The 19,035-nt window shown below is 38.3% G+C and overlaps 1 protein-coding gene across 1 annotated transcript in view; it reads left to right on the top strand.

Moving 5' to 3' along the window:
• ggt7 (gamma-glutamyltransferase 7) overlaps positions 1 to 18,710 on the top strand; it is a 39,496-nt gene extending 20,786 nt beyond the window's left edge. The window contains exons 6-15 of the mRNA XM_003220563.3: positions 162 to 235; positions 677 to 873; positions 1,080 to 1,167; positions 3,162 to 3,289; positions 4,952 to 5,040; positions 7,442 to 7,591; positions 8,808 to 8,925; positions 10,633 to 10,770; positions 11,605 to 11,704; positions 12,728 to 18,710. Coding sequence (XP_003220611.2) covers positions 162 to 235; positions 677 to 873; positions 1,080 to 1,167; positions 3,162 to 3,289; positions 4,952 to 5,040; positions 7,442 to 7,591; positions 8,808 to 8,925; positions 10,633 to 10,770; positions 11,605 to 11,704; positions 12,728 to 12,891 — 1,246 coding nt within the window. The 3' untranslated portion in view covers positions 12,892 to 18,710. The remainder of the gene's footprint in view (positions 1 to 161; positions 236 to 676; positions 874 to 1,079; positions 1,168 to 3,161; positions 3,290 to 4,951; positions 5,041 to 7,441; positions 7,592 to 8,807; positions 8,926 to 10,632; positions 10,771 to 11,604; positions 11,705 to 12,727) is intronic.
• The last annotated feature ends 325 nt before the right edge of the window (positions 18,711 to 19,035 follow it).

Below are 19,035 nucleotides of genomic sequence, written 5' to 3'. Positions count from 1 at the left end.
TCTCCGGTGCAGCTCAGCAGGAATAGCAAAACAAATTATACTATCCTGGCTTCCATTTGCAATGCAACTTTGTCCAATAACACTTCTCTCACGTTTTATTTAAAACTATGGTTAGGCCAGCTGATGACCGCCAAGTCATAGCATGTTTCTCTGTTTGCTAGGCTGCCATGGAGACAGCTTCTGGGTCTCGCTGCAGATGTAGCTCAAGATGGATTCAATGTCACACATGATTTAGGTGAGTGAACCATACATGAACAGGCACAAGGCGGAGATGTATCTGCAAGCTGTACCTCCTTTTGCAAACCTGGAAAAAGCAAAATTCTGAGGCTCAAACTGTAGACTTAAGCATCCGTTCTCGCAGAAAATGACCTTTGAAATCCTTGATGGCTCAGTGATCAATGCTATTTCAATGTCTCGGTTGACATACATTATGTCAAACATCCTCCCTTTTTCTGCCACTTGCTCCCACTGTTGTGGGATTTGGGATTTGGCAAAGAAAGCTAAAAACTTGTAAAACTCCCATGATCCCAGAGCACTGAGCCATAAAGCAGTGTCGATGTGCATTAATTCTATAACTTAGATAAACATAAAGATACTTCCTAAACTTCTGAATTGGTATGAGGATTTGTTTATTAATCACCAATCATTCTCTTATTATCTCCTCTGTTTTCTATAGCAATGGCTATCAAAGACGTGAAAGAACAGCATAACTACTCAGACAGATTCAAAGAGATTTTCCTTCCAGATGGCCAGCCCTTGCTGCCTGGCATGTTTATGAGAAGGCCCGATCTGGCTGCGCTTTTACATTTGCTTGGGTCAGGAGGGGTTTCAGCTTTCTACAGTGGAAATGTGACACAAGAAATTATTTCAGAGGTAAATTAATTCTTCTTTCTGTCTTGATTTCTTTCTTTGTGGCTCCAAAGTTTGATACCAGCCACTTATGCTATGTCCATGTCTTTTATGTAATCTTTTATAGGAAAGCTATAATTGTCTTGCCCTCTGGTCAGCTAAGCCTTAATTTTTTTTGGCCTCGCATAAGATATTGCTCACTTTTTTCCTTCCTCTTATCATGTACATAGGTCCTTAAATATGGAGGCACGTTGTCTGAAGAAGACTTTAGTAACTACACTGTCTTGGTGGATAATCCAGTCCATACAATATATCAAGGTAATATGGAGCATCTTGGACATTTGTTGGCTTGCCTTCTCTTAAGCCGTGGTCTTATATGTGTGTCATTTTTATGAACAAAAAAGAGAAATTAAGTGGGGATATTCCTTGACATATATAAGGTTTCATTTTGAGCATGCTTTCAAAGGGCTAGTAGTGTTGCTTTCTCTGGATACTTATGGCCAAGAGGTGAAAAACACGGCTTGCCCGTAGCATTTATCTTATTCTTTGCATTTTATTTATTAGTTATATAGAAATTATTTTTGATGGTCCTTTTGTGCAAATAATTGCTCACAAGTATAATTTATACACATGTGAACTGCCCTTTAACACTAAAGTGAACTTTCTTAGGGCCCTTCCACACAGCCATATAACCCAGAATGTTGTAGTTGGGGCAAGGGGCAGCTCTGGTACTACTGCTAGTAAGAGAAAAAGGGATATCAGGGAACAGGTGTCTGATGAAGAACAGCAAGTGAAAAGGATTCGTGAAATACTTATGGCTCCCTCTGAGGATGAAACGTTTGAAGGAGTCTCTAGTGGGGAAGAGGAGATGCTAGAGGATGATGAGTTGACAGAGAGTAGAGAGATTAAAAGGTTAACTCAGGAGCAAGAGTCTGATGGGGAGAGAGAAAGAAAGAAGATCCGGGAAATACTTATGGCTCCCACAGAAGATGAAACATTTGAGGGTTTTTCCGGGGATGATGGGTCTGGGAGTGAGATGGAGAATGCTGATTGGACTCAAGTAAGTGTGGATGATGAGCCAGCTCATGGAGCTGCATCAGGGGATTGGCAAGCCTCTCATACTTCTGGGACATGGGGAGATCTAAGTCTTGAACGGAGATGGAGGGACTGGAGAGATGAGGGGCGAGGCCCTCTAACAAGATCAAGATCAGCTGCAAGGAATAAGGAGAGGGCGGAGGTCTCATCAGGATCAGACTCCGATGAGTAAGTTAAAAGTGGAGTTTGGAGAATTGTTGCCTTGCAGAAGGCAAGGTGCCTTTTGGGATGTTGTTTTGTTGCTGCCTGTCTCCTTGGGTCCTGGCTGTACAGCTTTGTGTGTTCCTGTGTCTGATCTACTTCTTGGATTGGCGTTCCTGGCTCTTCGACTCCAGTCTGTTCCTTGGCGACGACTTCGCTTGCTCCCGCTTCAGCGTTTCCTGCTCTGGCAATCCATTTGGTGTTTCTGGCTCTTCGACTCTGGTTTGTTTCCTGGTGACGACATCGCTCGCTCCCTGCTTTGGCGTTCCGTTTGGCGTTTTTGGCTCTTGACTCCAGTTTGCTTCTCGACAACCGCTTTGGACATCCCCAGCGGTTTCAGGCTTTGTTTTAAGAGCAGTTAGCTCTTTTTGACTCTCTGTGCCACAGCGTTGTGTGGTGTTTGTTTTCTGGAACGTTTTGACTGTGTTTAAACCGGATTATCTGGCTAGATAATCCGGATTATCTCTCTACTCCTATTTTAGTGCCTTTTTGTTGCTGAAACTACTTCCTTTTGTTTATAACACTGAAGTTAAGTGTTTTTTGAGTTCAACCTCTCATTTAATAAATGTTTGTTAACACTATTTGTGCATGTGGTACTTTAAGAGGAGTCTGTGTCTTGACAGAGAATATCAAGGCAGATAATCCACAATATCTGCTTTGAACTGGATTAGCTGAGTCCACACTGCCATATAATCCAGTTCAATGTGGATTTTATACAGTTGTGTGGAAGGGGCCATAGAGGAAACATGAGGCTAGTAATGCCATTCTCACATCATTTTACTGTGTGACATTAACATGGTCATTGTGGACCAGGAAAATGCCAGGTGAAGCAAAATTAATATTTTGCCTTTGTAGACAATGCCTAAAAGGGAAACACACAGGTGCTTATAATTATCTGTTTCCATCACATTGTTCCCTCTGTCCAGCCACTCCCCAGCACAGGCATTGTTGCATTGCACATCCAAAACTGACCACAACCTCATCCTGCTTTTTCTCTTCTTCTTGGGTTTTAACAGGTCATCTCGTCCTAAGTCCATCACCTCCACATGTTGGCCCTGCTCTGATCACTGCTCTGAACATCCTTGAGGGTTTTAACATCACCAGCCAAGTAGCCAGGGACAATATTCTCCATTGGATAACAGAGGTATGACTTGACATTGGCTTCCCTTTATATTTTGTGAAGATAGTGGAGTTGTATAGGAGTATAACTACCAGTTAATTTGCACATCTGTTTGGTTACAATGCCATTGACAACATTTCTTCCATCATAGCATTTGGGTTACTGTTGGTTATAACAGAAAGAGTTTCTTCACTAATTAAGCCTTAAAACCTTATTTTGATTTTGTTTTTGTTTCTATGACCTTTGGCAAGATTTATTCAGAGAAGGTTTGCCATTGCCTGAAAGAATGCTACTTGTCAGTTAGTGGGTTTCTATGGCTGAGTGGGAAATCAGTGCCTTATATCCTGAAGTCCAAGTCCAACATTAAAGCTATAACATCATGCTAGCTCTCTAAATGCTATTTATTGTATGACCCCCATGCCCTTGAGATGTGTATCTCTGGTCTCACCTATCCACATCTGACAAAGTACATTCTTTTTGAAAATTGTCTAGGTTCGTCAAGGGGTTCCATGGCATGCTTCCTCCAGAAGTTACCACAGAGTACCCTTAAGAACCTAGCAAATTCCTAGATAGGATAACTCTCTAGGAATTTTCTAGGTCCTCCAGTGTAACTCTGTGGCCCCTTTTACACTGCTATATAATCCAGATTATCAAAGCAGATAATCTACATTATCTGCTTTGAACTGGATTATATGAGTCTACACTGCCATATAATCCAGTTCAAAGCAGATAATCTAGATTTTATATTGCAGTGTAGAAAGGGACTTTGATAACTTCTTGTGGAAGTTGTATTATCTGTTATCCATATTTTACTGTTTTCCACAGTAAGTTTAGGAGTTTCCCTTGTAGATATGGGGGTCATGCTAAATAAACTGATGAAATTACCTTGACATTATCTCAAAAAAACACTATGCAATTAAATATTTTTTTTAAATCATCAATCTTAGCCAGAAGAGTTTTGTGGTCAGATATTATGGTACTCCATGAAGTTCTTTGAAGGGACAGAGATTCTCTGTATCTGATTAGTATGATCATAATTAATTGGAATTTTGCATACATTTCATATCTGAAATGATGATGAGGATGATGCAAATGATGCCAATGCCTTTTGTGCAGTTAAAGTCCATGAAGTTTAGGCCTTTGGTTCTCCCTGGCCACTCATGCTTTCCTTTCTATAAGGATAAACACACTAAAAACTGTTGTGTTCAAAGCATTGTTAACGGAGAATATTAACATTCTAGAGGCTTTGCATGGAGACATTAATAGACTTCAATTATGTGATTCAAGACTCATGGAACAGAAAATTGTGCAATCTAGTTTGTTGCAATCTTGTGTGTTCTCTGTTCTATCCCCATGGAAGACATGGGAACAATTTGGCATATATTAATCTCAAAGCGCCTCCTTGTGGCTTCTCTTCTAGTACCTGTAAATGGTACTCATCCTTTCATCTTTTGTAAGGATTTTTAAAAGCCTTTACTTCCTCCAGTTACTTATAGCTTTGGTTTTTGATGTTAGAAATTCATCTAGCAAGAAGAACTAGTGTTGGGAAGGAATCTTATCTGTCCTGAGATACAAAGATGTGGCTACATTATGTCCAGCTTGAACTGAGAGGATGCTGTTAGTTGCTGCTTTTTAAAATAAGGTAGTAACCATTGGTTCATGTTCTTCCTTTTGTGTTTTATGTAGACACTGAAAGTAGTTCTGGCACTAGCTAGCAGCTTGGGAGACCCATTCTATAATGCATCCATTTCTCACAGTGTGGAAGATATGATGAGGTAAGTCTAAACATATCACATGCAACCATTTTTCATATTGTTATTGTGGAGAAGTCATAGTTATTATGTTTAATTTTAACTGTTAGAGTATGTATTTGTGTTTAGTTGACACAGTAGCTGAAACAGAAGCCGTCTTGTTTCAATCCACAGTAGTGCTGTTACCAAGGAGACGGAGCTGGCTAGCTCACCAGAGGGAGAAATGGGCGGAGCCAAGAAAAGGAAAAAGAGGGAGTTAAAAAAAAAGAAGCCAGAGAGTGCGTGGCGGGAGGCTTTTCAGTCAAGGAGGACTGAGGAGACAGGCCTGGCAAAAAATCTTTAGTCAAGGCAGACTAAAAGGGAGCCTAGTCAAGATCTCTAGTTAGGAAGGACTAGTGATCAGGAATTTGATTGGTAGTAGATCAAATTAAAGGCTTTTATTGTAGTTGGGACATTGTTCACTAAGGAGCTCAGCTGAGGTTAGAGTTCACTACAATTTATATCATCAGTAGGAGAGTGAGAGTGGAATTACACCAGGGACTACTGGTGTGGTGGTTATAAGAGTTATTAAACCACTTGTTTATCTAAAGTTCCATAAGTAAATCAATCAACCTGCAACCATAAGCTTTGTACGCAATAAACTTGTTGTTCTTTGCTAAGAACTGACTCATTACATCTCATCTGCGTCTGTGGAGCCAAATTTCATCAGTGATAATTCAAAAGCCTCACGTTGGTGGCAGTTACCTTAATAAATCACCTAATTGGGGAAGAGTAATAGTCACAGTTACCTCAGAAAGGGAACAACAACACAGAAATCCCTAACTACAGAGACAGAGGCTGGGATCTTGAAATAAAGATCACCCCCTGTAATCCTTCCCCTCATATAAAGGTGATATATATATATATATATATAATCTAGAGGGATTAAAATATTTACAAAATCCCCTCAATAGTGGAAACAGCATTTACAATTTGCTTTGACACCATTACAATGGGCTTGAGTCTTCCCAATTGGCTTTAGCACCATCACAATTGGTGGCAGCGTGGGGATTGAGTCTTCGTAATTAGATTAAACCATCCCAATTGAAGTAACGTCTGCGCAGTTATCTTCAGTATCATTATTTTCTTGTCAGGTGTGAGAGAATAGGCTGTTTGCAAGGACATTGCCCAGGGGATTCCCTGATGTTTTGATCTTTTACCATCCTTGTGGGAGGCTTCTCTCATGTCCCTGCATGGGGAGCTGGAACTGACAGAGGGAGCTCATCTGCTCTCCCCGGATTTGAACTGCTGACCTATTGGTCAGCAGTCCTATCAACACAAGGGTCTAACACACTGTGTCATGAAATTCAGGGATTACTAATTTTCAAAAGCACAAGTTTGCAAATTTGTGCTGTGGACACTTCCAACAGACTTTAACAATTTAGAAAGCAAATAGCCAGTAAAGGGGGAAAGATGGAAATACAGTTGGACCTCCACATGTTCAGGTTTAATGTTTGTGGATTTGATTATTCATGTGATATCTCTAGGCCTTCTGGTGTGACTTTCTGATTGAGAGGTTGGCCATAAAGTAAAGTTGCACAAACTTGGTGGAAGTTACACTTGGGTTAAAAAAAAACATTTTATATTCATTTTTTTCCTACTTCTGTGGGGGTCCTGCTCCCCCAAATCCTAACCTCAGCAAATGTGGAGAGCTGACAGTATTACCTCTTGGGCACAATAGCTACCAGAGTGGCATGCAGACATGTTAGCTGGGGATTTTAGAAGCTTTAGTCCAAAAAGAAAACCTTTTTTCAACCTTTAGTTTGAAGTCATTGACTGACTGATGGATCTGAAGATTTGTGAGTGGGAACCAATGTTGAATACTAGTCAGCTATGAGTTTTTCCAAGGTATCACATTCCATTCTCCTTCTTCATCTTGCCTTTTGGGTTTCCCCACCTCCTCCTTTAGTAAAACTCCATTCTGAGCACACTGAGCATACTCATTCTTCATTTGATTTTGTTGCAGGAAAGGTTTTCTCTTAATGTCTTTTCCCAAAATATTATTTTGTTCTTCTACCAATTTTCAGGGTCTATTGTTAGCTTCTGTTTTATAGACATTTCAAAGATGAACTTCCAAACAGCAAGAGTCCCTTATCCTTTGTACTTCATCATGATGACTACAGCAACACATATCATGCTTATTTGCTTACAGTATTTTCTAGATTTATGCACTTTTGCTTTTGAAAGGGTAAAGCTTTCTAGCCTGTTTCTATTAAAACACAAAATATAAAATAGGAAAAAATAATGCTGAAATTAAATAGTGGCAAAACCCATCTTCTACAAAGCATACTGTTTTATTCGCTTATTTGGGAAATTAATTTCTAAAATGTATAACTTTCTCCTTTATCTGGTCTGTCTTTAAAGCACCTCTTTCTTTTCAATGCAGTAAATCTAAGGCAAACTTCCTCCGTCAACAGATTGACTCCCAGCCTTACCCCTCAGAGCTTCACATCCCACATTTTTCCATGGAAAGTGGACCTTCTGCTAGCCAAGTTCTTGTCATGGGACCAGATGACTACATTGTTGCTGTTGTAAGGTAACAAAATATATGTTTAATACAGTCCAGAAGTAGGAATACTAGGAAACATAATTCCCATTTCTAATCACAGCTCATCATTAGGCAGGAAGAGAAAATGTACAGAGCAGACTGAGATAGAGTTTAGAAAAGTAACTCTTTTGGAACTTTAGCTGTTGGAATCCACCATGCTGGTGGAAGATTCTGAATGTTCTAAAAAAATGCCATATTATGAAAGGACAGTGATTTCTCATTTAATCTAATGGTTCTATCATAAAAAACAAAACCTCACAACCTCTCGGGATGCCTGCCATAGATGTTGGTGAAATGTCAGAAGAGAATGCTTCTGGAACATGGCCATACAGCTTGGAAAACTCACAGCAACCCAGTGATTCCGGCCATGAAAGCTTTTGACAACAACATGGAAAAGGTTTATAAACCTGAAAAAATTTTGTTTTTCCGGGACATCCTGCAGCACATTTTGCTATAATTTTTCAATGAATATCTCATTGAGTCTCAACCAATACAACATAGTTTGTGGCAGCCACAAAAACAAAGTTTCTGGAGAATAACAACTACTTTCAAAGTATGTACCACACAATGAAACAGGAAATAATACTTTCAAACAAGGAACAGATTTTTCCCCCAAATTTTGTTACATAGTATAATTTATATTGTTGCCATTAATGTTGTTGTGTGCCTCAATTCCTACTTATGGCAACCCTAAAGTAAATTCATGTAGAATGCCCAACACATGTCAGCCAGATAATTATGCTGTGATCTTCCTTAGGACTATTAAAAAGAACAATAGAATAATTATTGGAATAGTTTCATGGGGCACCGATATAAATCATACCCATGTGTGCAGTTACAATATGCATTCCAGTGGGTTAACAACACTGACAGAGGATTCTGACACTCCACTTCTAAATTTCCTCAAGTTGTACCCTCTTCCAGACAAGCAATTGCTAGTCACTTAGGACCCTTTCTCACTACACGGTAAAACACTTTTTACTGCTATGGTTTCATCTTATTGAATCCAGAGATTTGTAGCTGTGCTGTTTGATGGCTTTAACTGCCATGTCTCAATATTTTGGATTTCTGGGATTTATGGTTTGGTGATGCACAAGAACACTTTGGCAGGGAAAACTAAATACCTTATACAATTACAGTTTCCAAGATTCCATTGAAAACGTTGAAGGTTCAGAGTCTCACCATGTTTTGTGTTCCTCTTCAGTTCCTTGAACCGTCCATTTGGAAGTGGAATAATGACTCCATCTGGAATCCTTCTAAACAGTCAGATGCTGGACTTTTCTTGGATGAATGAGACTGAAGATCATTCCAGTCCCAGTTTGGTAATGAATTATGAAATCAATCGGACACACATAATGCAAGGAGAAGTTACTGTATGTAAATGTGATGCCACCTATTAATGAAAAATAAGTATATCCGAGATAATTAAGGTTTTAGAACCTCACAATTCTTGTGAGGTTTATGATTTTAGACCCTTTACATTAAAAAAACAGATTAAAACATGAAAAATTGTGCTGAATTTACACAACATTGTTATAGCAGTTCAATGGATTTTTAACTGCCATGACTCCATCTTACAGAATCCAAGAATTTCTAGTATAGAGTTTCTAAGTGTCATCAAATCAACTTCGTCTTATGGTGACCCTAAGAATAAAAGTCTACTTTTTCTTTACACCTGATTCCAAGAAAGATGTTTCCATTCTGAACTGGTGTCTTTTGCTGGTAATGGACAAACAAATTGAAACTTAACCCAAAGAAGCCAAATTACCACATGTAGGTGAAGTAAAAAACTACATTTCTAATTTGACTATGCAACTTAGAAAATGCTCATTCAGGAAGGCAGTCTGGTCATGAACTTCATCATGCATCCAAGATATGAACAAAACTGATACAATGGCACCACTTAAATAGCACAAGGTTGAGTGCCAGTGCCACAAGGTTCAGTATCTAGACTTTATGATGACACTGTCCATACACTCTCCTAGAGTATATCTGCATTAAAGAATAATATAGAATTCACATCATTTGGTTGTTTTAGTTCCATGTTAAGAAATCCTAGGATTTGTAGTTTGAAGAGTCACTTAAAATTTGCTTCTGGGGAGCTTAGTCCGCTCTCCTGAAATGCAAATCCCACAAATCCTGAGAATGGAACCATAACAATTAAATTGGTTTGAAGTCGATATAAATAGCACAGATAGAGATCTCAAGTCATTCCTAGAAATGAAAGGGCATTTTGTGGGCATACATTGTTCTGTCAAGGTAAAGGTCAGTCTGACATTGAGCTTTGTCTTAGCCTGAAAACCATCTTCATCCTGGAACTACTTCATCTTCCAGTGGATGGACACACACACATACACACTTATATAATATTCTAAAAGCCCTGGAGTTCTTGCAGTAAAAGATGAAACAAAAGATTTTACAGCACCTTAAAGGCTAGAAGAGGGGTTTTTGCTTTAACTATTGTGGACTTCATCAGATACCATTAAGTTACTGTAAGCTCTTTGTTTTTGCAGCAGCAGGCAAACACAGTTGGCTATTGTTGCCATTTTCATATTAAAGTTTGTTAGATAAAGGTAATGCTATATAATGTTATCTGAAGATGGCCTCTGAATGATGTCCAGCCCCAGCATTCTTCAATTTGGTGCTCTCCAGATGTTTGGGGTCACAACTTCCATCATCCCCAGCTAGCATAGCAATTGGCAGGGTGATGAGGATGATGGGGGATTTAGTCCAACACATCTGGAGAAAACTACCTTATTCACAGCACATTCTGGTACAGTTTACCATGTTCACACATAATTAATGCATATGAGCAAGAACTTGGAACATGGAAGAGGGCTGTTGATATAAGCTCCTTCCACACAGCTGTATAAAATCCCACATTATCTGCTTTGAACTGGGTTATATGACAGTGTGAACTCATTCCAGTTCAAAGCAGATATTGTGGATTATCTGCCTTGATATTCTGAGTTATATAGCTGTGTGAAAAGGTCCATGGTTAATAATTATAACGAAATTTCTTCTTGCAGATGAATTCCATACAGCCAGGAAAAAGGCCTTTGTCTTTCTTGCTGCCCACTGTTGTTCGGCCATCAGAAGGAATGTGTGGAACCTACCTTTGTCTGGGAGCCAATGGTGGAGACAAAGCTTTGAGCAGCATTACACAGGTTAGTTCCAAGCACTCTAGTACATTTGCAGCTTTGCCCTAATATCAAGCGCTCTGTTTCAAGTGGTTTACTCACAATGAGAGAGGGATTAGAGGAAGGCAAGAACTGGAATGTGAATGTACAAAAAGGCAAGATGTTCTAAAAGGATGTTGGCCTAGGCTTTTAGATGGTAAACATGCTTGGGCCAGCATGTAGCTGTTCAGATGTTTAGATGTTATTCCATAGAACACATCCCTCTAAGTCAGTGAGAAAATTTTACCATCCTTCCAACATCCTCACCTACTGTATCCATTGATGAGGGGACTTAATATCCCAAAACATCTGCATCATCAAATATTATCCACCTCTGTCCTAGACAGAAAATGGTTCTGAAGCTGACTGGATCACACTGGAAAACCTAGAGTTCCAGAAAGACTATATTAATCAAAGCTGCAAATGTGGATGACTGTACATCTCTTACACATACACGAATTCATATACATAGACCAGTATGCAAAGTATATTTTCAAACATATGTCAGGTGTGGCTTGGGCTTGCTGTCATTGTCAAGATGTTTCTGCTCATATGCTGCTTTAAGTCACAGAAATAAAGTGAGAGGATGACAATGATAATGATAATAATCAACATATGCTGCCCCAACTATGTGGACTACGCAGCCCTCTATATTTTGTCAGACTGTAATATCTATCATCCTTATCCAGTATAACCAATGGTGAAGGTTGATGGGAGCTGCAGTCCAGCAGTACCTGTTCCCCGTGTTTAATTTTCACATTGAAGATTCCACTGAACAAGTTATTAATATTTTCATATTCTGTTTTTTCCCCTTTTTAACAGGTTTTGGTGAATGTTTTAACATATAACAAAAACCTGAGTGAGAGTCTTTCATTAGGCCGGCTTCATCCTCAGATTCAATCTAATATCTTGGAAGTCGATAGTAAGTACAGGCTTCTGTTACTACACTTACATTGTATCAAAAATACATTCATAGACATAGTTCTGTGGGTTAAATTTTGTTTAAAGGAAAAAATTTAAAGACCAGCTAAGAAAGATTGCAGAATGACCCTTTTAAAATCTGTCTTGGAAACTTTCTTCGCTAAACAGGGTCTGTCTAACTTTACAGTGCAGCTGCTGAAAGATGGAAGAACAATTAAACAGATTTTCCCCACCTCTTGTTGCCCCGCTTTTTGACACCTCACTTTTTCAATACTTGAAAATTATAAACAAGTTCCATTAATCTGACAAGGGGTTCAGTTCTTCTTGCCTTCAGGACTCACTTGGGACTGCTTGCGCACACTTGCACACTCTCCAAGTTTGCCTACAGAAAAAGTAGACTACTCATTCAATCATTTTTGAATGTGTGTAAAAGCTCTTTTTGCTTTATAATGCATTCAAAAGTGATATGTTTACTATGTTATTTACATTTTTCAGCAGACAAAATGCATTTGTAAGCTAAAATAACCTGGATTCCACTTTTTATCAGATTCCAATTTCTGACTGTGCTCTGGTCTCAAACAGGATGGGGGCTTCCTGTATATCCAACAACTCTATAGGTTGTGAAAGAAAAATCACACAGGCCTTCCAAGGGAACAGATCTGGTTGGGAATTTTATGACTAGCTTCCCTATCATCACTGGATCAGGTTGCAAGTGGTTTGAATTGCTTTGAATATGCTTCTTGGCAGGGGGTTGGACTGGATGGCCCATGAGGTCTCTTCCAACTCTACTATTCTATGATTTTATGATAGGAAAGGTAGTCATATAACCCTCAACTAAATCTGTTCCCTTGGAAGGCCCTGTGTGATTTTTCTTTTTCTTCCAACATCTTTTTCTCAGTTAATCTCTGAGTGCAGGTTTCATAGACTAGTCTACTTCCTCAGGCAGTTGGTCCACTCCTGATGGAGAGAGACAGGAAAAATCTTGTTCAATGAAAATAACTTTTTTCTAAAATTCTCTCTTCAGGTGAGTTTCCTGAAGAAGATATCAACTACTTCACAAGCATAGGTCAACAAGTGAACAAAGTTGAAGTCCTCTCTCTGGTTCATGGAGCTAGAAGAACCAACAACTTCATAATTGGTGTAAAAGACCCAAGAAGTATGGATGCAGCAGGGGCTACAATATTGTAGCGATCCTGCATGGGCTGGTTCATGAAAAATGGCTTTTTCCAAAATACGTTGTGCATGTTTCCAAACAATCCCTTTATGAATTCCCCGTAATGTGGAACAAACAGTGTTTGTTGTGGGTTTCTACATTGCTAAACAGATTCCCCCAGCACTAAAACAATGCAGCAGCGAAGGCTGATAAAAGGCACAATACAGCCCTTAGAATTTTATGTTTGTTGTTATGATCTTGAGTTATAAAAATCTCAGGCATTATTATAAATAGGAGCACAGGGAGTAGATTTCATTATGGCAGTACCCTGTCTAGGATTGATTCCACTCATCTGATGCATAATGGTGAAATATTTCCAAATTAAGCACTGAGAACATGCAAACAGTAAACCGCTTGGTATATTCAGACTTACCATTTTGGGAGCGGTGGTAGCAGATTCACCACTTTGTAAATACACATACGATTACCATTATCAAGTAAGTTTGTTGAATTAACAAAAAAGTATACTGTTCCACACATATTAATTTAAAAGAAGAAAAATACAGCTGTGGGCAGTGCCTGTTGTGATGCCATTAATTCCTTCCCCTCCAATTTCTGAGACGGTTTTGCAATTTTTTTATTGTAAGGAAGGGGTAAAAACACATAGATATGTGTTGCTTCCTTTCTTTTCTTTTCTTTCTTAAAAAAGGCAGCTAGTCTTATTGATAATGCATGCTCACTACCCAAGATGGCCAAAGGCAAGTGGAATTGACAATAGGCCAACTGAAGCTATGCTTAACCTGTACTGCTCTCAGTTTAGGAATGCTAGAAGTGAATGAGTGCTGGCATTGTGATGCTGTCCCAGGACTGAAGGAGTTTTGATCTGGCCTAACTCACCTCCTCCCACACCTAACTCCTTTTCTGCCTGCATTCTTCTTCTTCTAGTAGTAGATCTTGGCTATCAGAAGAGTTCTGCTGACAGATTGCGTGTTGGCCGATCTCTGAGATCAGGTGGCAGAAGAGCAATTCTGCTGATGGGAAGGCATTTCTTTCAGCTGTCCCATCTCAAGTTGTAATGATGTTATCAGAAAAGGGTGGCTGCCACAGTGTTTGATCACCTGATAGATATATTCGTCATAACCATTACAGCTTCAAGGTGAGCTACGTTTACACATGAGTGCTCATTAAATGGTACCTCTGTCTTTAATAACTAAGAGAAGGAGTGGCTCAATCTTAAAATTGTTTTACCAATATAGGCCCTAACCTCAGTATGTTGAAAACCAGGCAGAAAATCTTTCTATATTGAACATACTTATTTCTGATAATTTAATGACTGTCCACTTTTCCAAATAATTCATTCCAAGTAATTAAATGGAGAATATGAGGCAATTTTCAGGCATTCTTAAATATTCCCTGTGAGTCAAATGACTTGTACCAGCATACTTGTTCTAATAATATCAGCTCCTATTTGTATGTTAATGTAATTTTTAAAATCTTTGTTTGTCTGTCTGCTGCAAGGGGAAAGGGTACTTTACCTTGATCCTCTTGATGGTATAAACTTAATGGATTCTTGTCAATGATTTCAACAAATGTGGATACCACATCAAGTATGTTGATATCATACACATAGTGTTTTTGTCATCACCAGTAATTGGGGGAAGATGTCTGTCGGTTTTCCTATGTTCCCCCCTAATCTATCAGTGAAATAACATTGCAAATTTTAATGCAGAAAGCACTCAGGCAGATTCAGTGTCATCTTGCACTAAAATGTAGCCCTGCTTTTAGTCCTGTGGTTTTCCATAGTTCTACAAGTCCACTTCAGCATATTGACATTTTTTGTTGTTACTGTCATCAGGTCATCTTCGACTTATGAGAGATCTTAGAATGGTCATGTCATCAACAGCCTTGTTCAGGACTTGCAGACTCAGAGTTGAAGCTTCCTTGATTGAGTCTATCCACCTGGATTATGGTCTTCCTCTTTTCCTACTACCTTCTATTATCTTTTCTAGTGACTCATGTCTTCTCATGATATTCCCTAGAAAATACCAGTGAGAATGAACTATAAAACAAGGTTCAATATAACAAACAAGACAGCCCCTAGAACCTTCTCACTTAATACTCATTTTCAAATATAAAATGTAGATTTCATAGTCTATGGAGGAAAAGTTCAAAAGCATAAGACTAAAGCTCATCCACAGTCATTTTCACTATCTCTTGGCCTTGCTTCTTGAGTTATGTTGAAATGGCAAGTTATAAATCTCAGTCACGATAGTCTAATGTATGTTAAAAGAAAAACAAGACATTGCATATTACCATGTTCTGAGGCTTAATTTTAGAAATTTATTCCTGCACAATTAATAGAATATAGAATCTTAATCGATTTGTAGCTAATCTCCTGCAAAATGTATTTCACTTTCTTTCATTAATTGATAGTGGACTTCCTGCAAAGTGTCTATCAGCTGAGCTTAGCCTAAATTCACATGTTAGTCCCAACTATGGCAGACTGATGAATCAATTGAATGTATATAAATACTGATTTACCAAATTCTCATTGATTCAACAGATCTACTCTAGTTAGAATGACAATTTTAATGCATGTCCTTGTTTATGTAATTGCCATTAACATTCTTGGAAACATATTAAAGAATAGGTAAGTTTTTCCTGAAATGAAGAAGCATTAAAGACTGAACCTTACTAGAAGGCAGCAACAAAAATATATAGCATCAATACATCAGATAACTTAGACTTAACATTGAAAGCTGTACATCTTCTTTGACGATGTGCCTTTGGTGTCAATGAAGCAATACTGAGGATTTCCAAAATGACTTAAGTTATATCCTACAAATACCTAAAAATTATTCTTCATTGATTTGATTTGCAACATGGGAATAACTATGGCTTCTTAAAATTAGAAGTTAATTCTCATGCATACAGACATAGGAAATTACTCCACAATCTTTCCAGGCAGATGTTTTTACACAATTCAAGATGTTCCGAGTTCTCCCTGTAGATGGTGGTGGGCACCTGCAGACAATTCTCTTCCTATGAAAATCACACATCTATTGAATACAGGAAAGTAGAGTAATAGAAACTCTCAATGATGTGTAGTGGCTCCTACACAGTAGAGTGATAAACCCACTTCTGTATACCTTGTTTGGATGAATTTTCCATCTATGTGATTGGAGATTCCGCTTTTTGCTAGAGCCATGACTGTGCTGAGAAAGCCTTAGAAACTACAGCTCTATATACATCTTTAGAAGGTCCCCCTCCCTATATTTCGAAGACAAAAAAGCAATTAATTCTACACTATCTAAATCAAAGAATTAGGAATACCTGCCTTCAGTTCCATTGCATCCATGTACAATGCCAGTTGTTTCAAAAACATCATGGTGCTTTTTAAAAATGGGGTGGGGGTGGGGACAAATAGAAATATTTCACTATATTGCTTTCACACCAAATCAATGCCTAATTTTTGTTGGCTTCTTCAAGTATTATTGAAACAATGGTTATTTTAGCATCTGTTTTAGTGTTCTAGAATCTAGATTACCTATTTCCTAGTGAATTAGATGCTAATGAATACAATCTTCTTTGTGTGTCACCTTTACATGCCTCAAAACATTTTAATATGAATATCTTAAAAGGAAGAATATAGCACACCTAGGCAATGCCATGGCTCTTTGGATTGCAACTCCCATATCTCTTTCCAGAACTAGTTGGGCTTTCTGTGAGTTGAAGTCAGAACCTCCAGAAGGTCAAATGTATCTAAAGTCTTGTCTTGTGGAATAGGAGGTGTCGGTGTACTACTGTATTGCAGGTGCCATCACTGATCTTGTTTTAAGTCAGTCAATGACCTCAATGTAGTTTACAATCATTCACTGTTTAAGGGCTCATTCACTTGTTATATTGTAAGTAGCTAATAGCCTACACAAGATCTTTGAATGTTTGTACAGCACCACTAACATCAAACAAACTACATGTTAGGCATGTGCTGACTGTATGTATATAGAAAATCTAATCCCCAGTCAGTTCCTTCCATCACACTCAACCTAGCATAATCATGAAAGATGGACTGGAGCTTTTTAGATGAAATAGTAGAAGACGGGTCAGGTTGCACATTTATTTTAAGAGCACAATCTAAATGTTAATTTCTTTTCATTCTGAAGCAAGCATTAGGCATGCTTTACCTGTGCAGGGAGGGAGAGCCCTTAAATATCCCCGGTTCCTCTCTCCCACTAACTCAACATCACTATTTTGGGGCTTTAACTACTCCATTGGAGTCTGAGGTGGTCTTTTCCTCATTTTTAGCCTTCGTGTGTGTGTGTGTGGGTATTGTTGATTTAGAACAGTGATTCCCAAAGTGGGCACTACCGCCCTCTGGTGGGTGCTGCAGCAATCCAGGGGGGTGGTGATGGCCACAGGTGCATTTGCCATATGCATTAATACATATATCTTTCTGTTTAATTGCTATTAAAATTTTATAAACTAATTTTCAGGGGGCGCTGAGTAATATTTTTTTCTGGAAAGGGGGCGGTAGGCCAAATAAGTTTGGGAACCACTGATTTAGCAAAAGAAAAACATGGGAGGGGAAGCTGCTTGCATGCAGACACCCCAGTATGCTTACTATAGGTTTGTTGTGTTTTTTTAAGGAAAAGTAAACTTTGGTTGCATGTTGAACCTTTATAGCATGAAGTTTAACATTTAGTTCTCCATTGTGTTGTAAACTGGGGTGTGTGTCTTTTGTCCCAAATAGGTATGTTTCAACTTCATGGCTTCAAGTTTATTTCATTCTGTTATATTTTAACAGCTAAATATATGGCTTCTTTAAGGAAAACAGAGGAAGGAAGGGAAGGAAGGAAGGAAGGAAGGAAGGAAGGAAGGAAGGAAGGAAGGAAGGAAGGAAGGAAGGAAGGGACGAGATGGATCCGAAGTGTATACTAAACAGTTGGTGTACCAGTTTCTTGGAGACAGTTCTTTAATGTTTAATTAGGGTACAATCATATTTCCCCTTCAAAACCAAAATCATAGTCTATATGATTTTGTTTATGCCACATAGCACTAATTAACAGCATATTATGCACTGAATTTAATGGGACAACTCCCTAGCAAGTGTGATTAGGACTAGAGCTTAAACCAAGAGTTTAGAAAGCCTACATGCACTACAGGTGGAAGACAATTAGGATGGCTTTTTCATCATCCATTAAATGCACGCTCATGGTTGGAATTACAAGACATAATTACGAATCTGAAATTAGTTAAACAGTGGGGCATCTCATCTGTAGTTTAAAATGTTAGTCCGATAGGAACTGATCTTCAATATTCCACCTCAGTCCCTCCATTCCATAGGAACTTTAGTTGAACAGCTATTGCAGGATACCAAATAATAGGCTACTTCAGTTCTTAGGCCTACAATGTAAATGCACATTGTTCAAGTTTGTGTGTTCTTACCGTTTCAGCAAATTGTCTTATGATGTGCTCGGCTGAATAACATTCGGATTGTAAAAAGCAAAATCTCGATGAACCTCGATAATTATAATAATATCTGGAATGGACCACCACATAAACTTATTTTGTTGTTAGAAACCAATTGTTTATTTCTATCAGAAAATACATTGCAAGAAGAGTTTTTTCTTTTTAAAAAATGTTGTAAACATTGAAAAACACAGTTCACAAATACAAATGTAACTATATCATGTTTACAGTACAGCATCACTTTATTTAAAATAAATAACATTAAATGCATTGTAATCACACCCATGAGTCTGATTGTACAGAAAATAAATGTAACGTATTCATGCATTTTCCCAATAACACCAATAACAAAAAGGCTGAAATAAAAAGTTTTCTTTTTATAGTACATGTTGACAAAGTCTCTCTTGAATAGTTTTATGCTTTCATATTGTTATGGATGTATTTTGAAAATAACCAACTAGACCTATGAGTATGCCACTGGAAATACATGCACAATCTTAGGCATGTGTACTCTAAAAAGTTCTTATTATGTTCATTTTATGGACTCCGGATACCTAGGATTCACTTGTGACTCGATTACTAGTGTCACTTAATGTTTTAACATTGCATGTTCACAAACCTTATTTCTTCATATTAGTTATTCTCAGAGCATTTATATGGCAACCATAACATAATCTAGCTCATAGGCTGAATGCATATAAGGAACCAGC

This window comes from Anolis carolinensis, chromosome 4 (genome assembly GCF_035594765.1).
Source record: "Anolis carolinensis isolate JA03-04 chromosome 4, rAnoCar3.1.pri, whole genome shotgun sequence".
In the NCBI taxonomy this organism is placed as follows: domain Eukaryota; kingdom Metazoa; phylum Chordata; class Lepidosauria; order Squamata; family Dactyloidae; genus Anolis; species Anolis carolinensis.
Note: the sequence above shows the minus strand (reverse complement) of the source record. Positions and strands in the feature narration are given on the sequence as shown.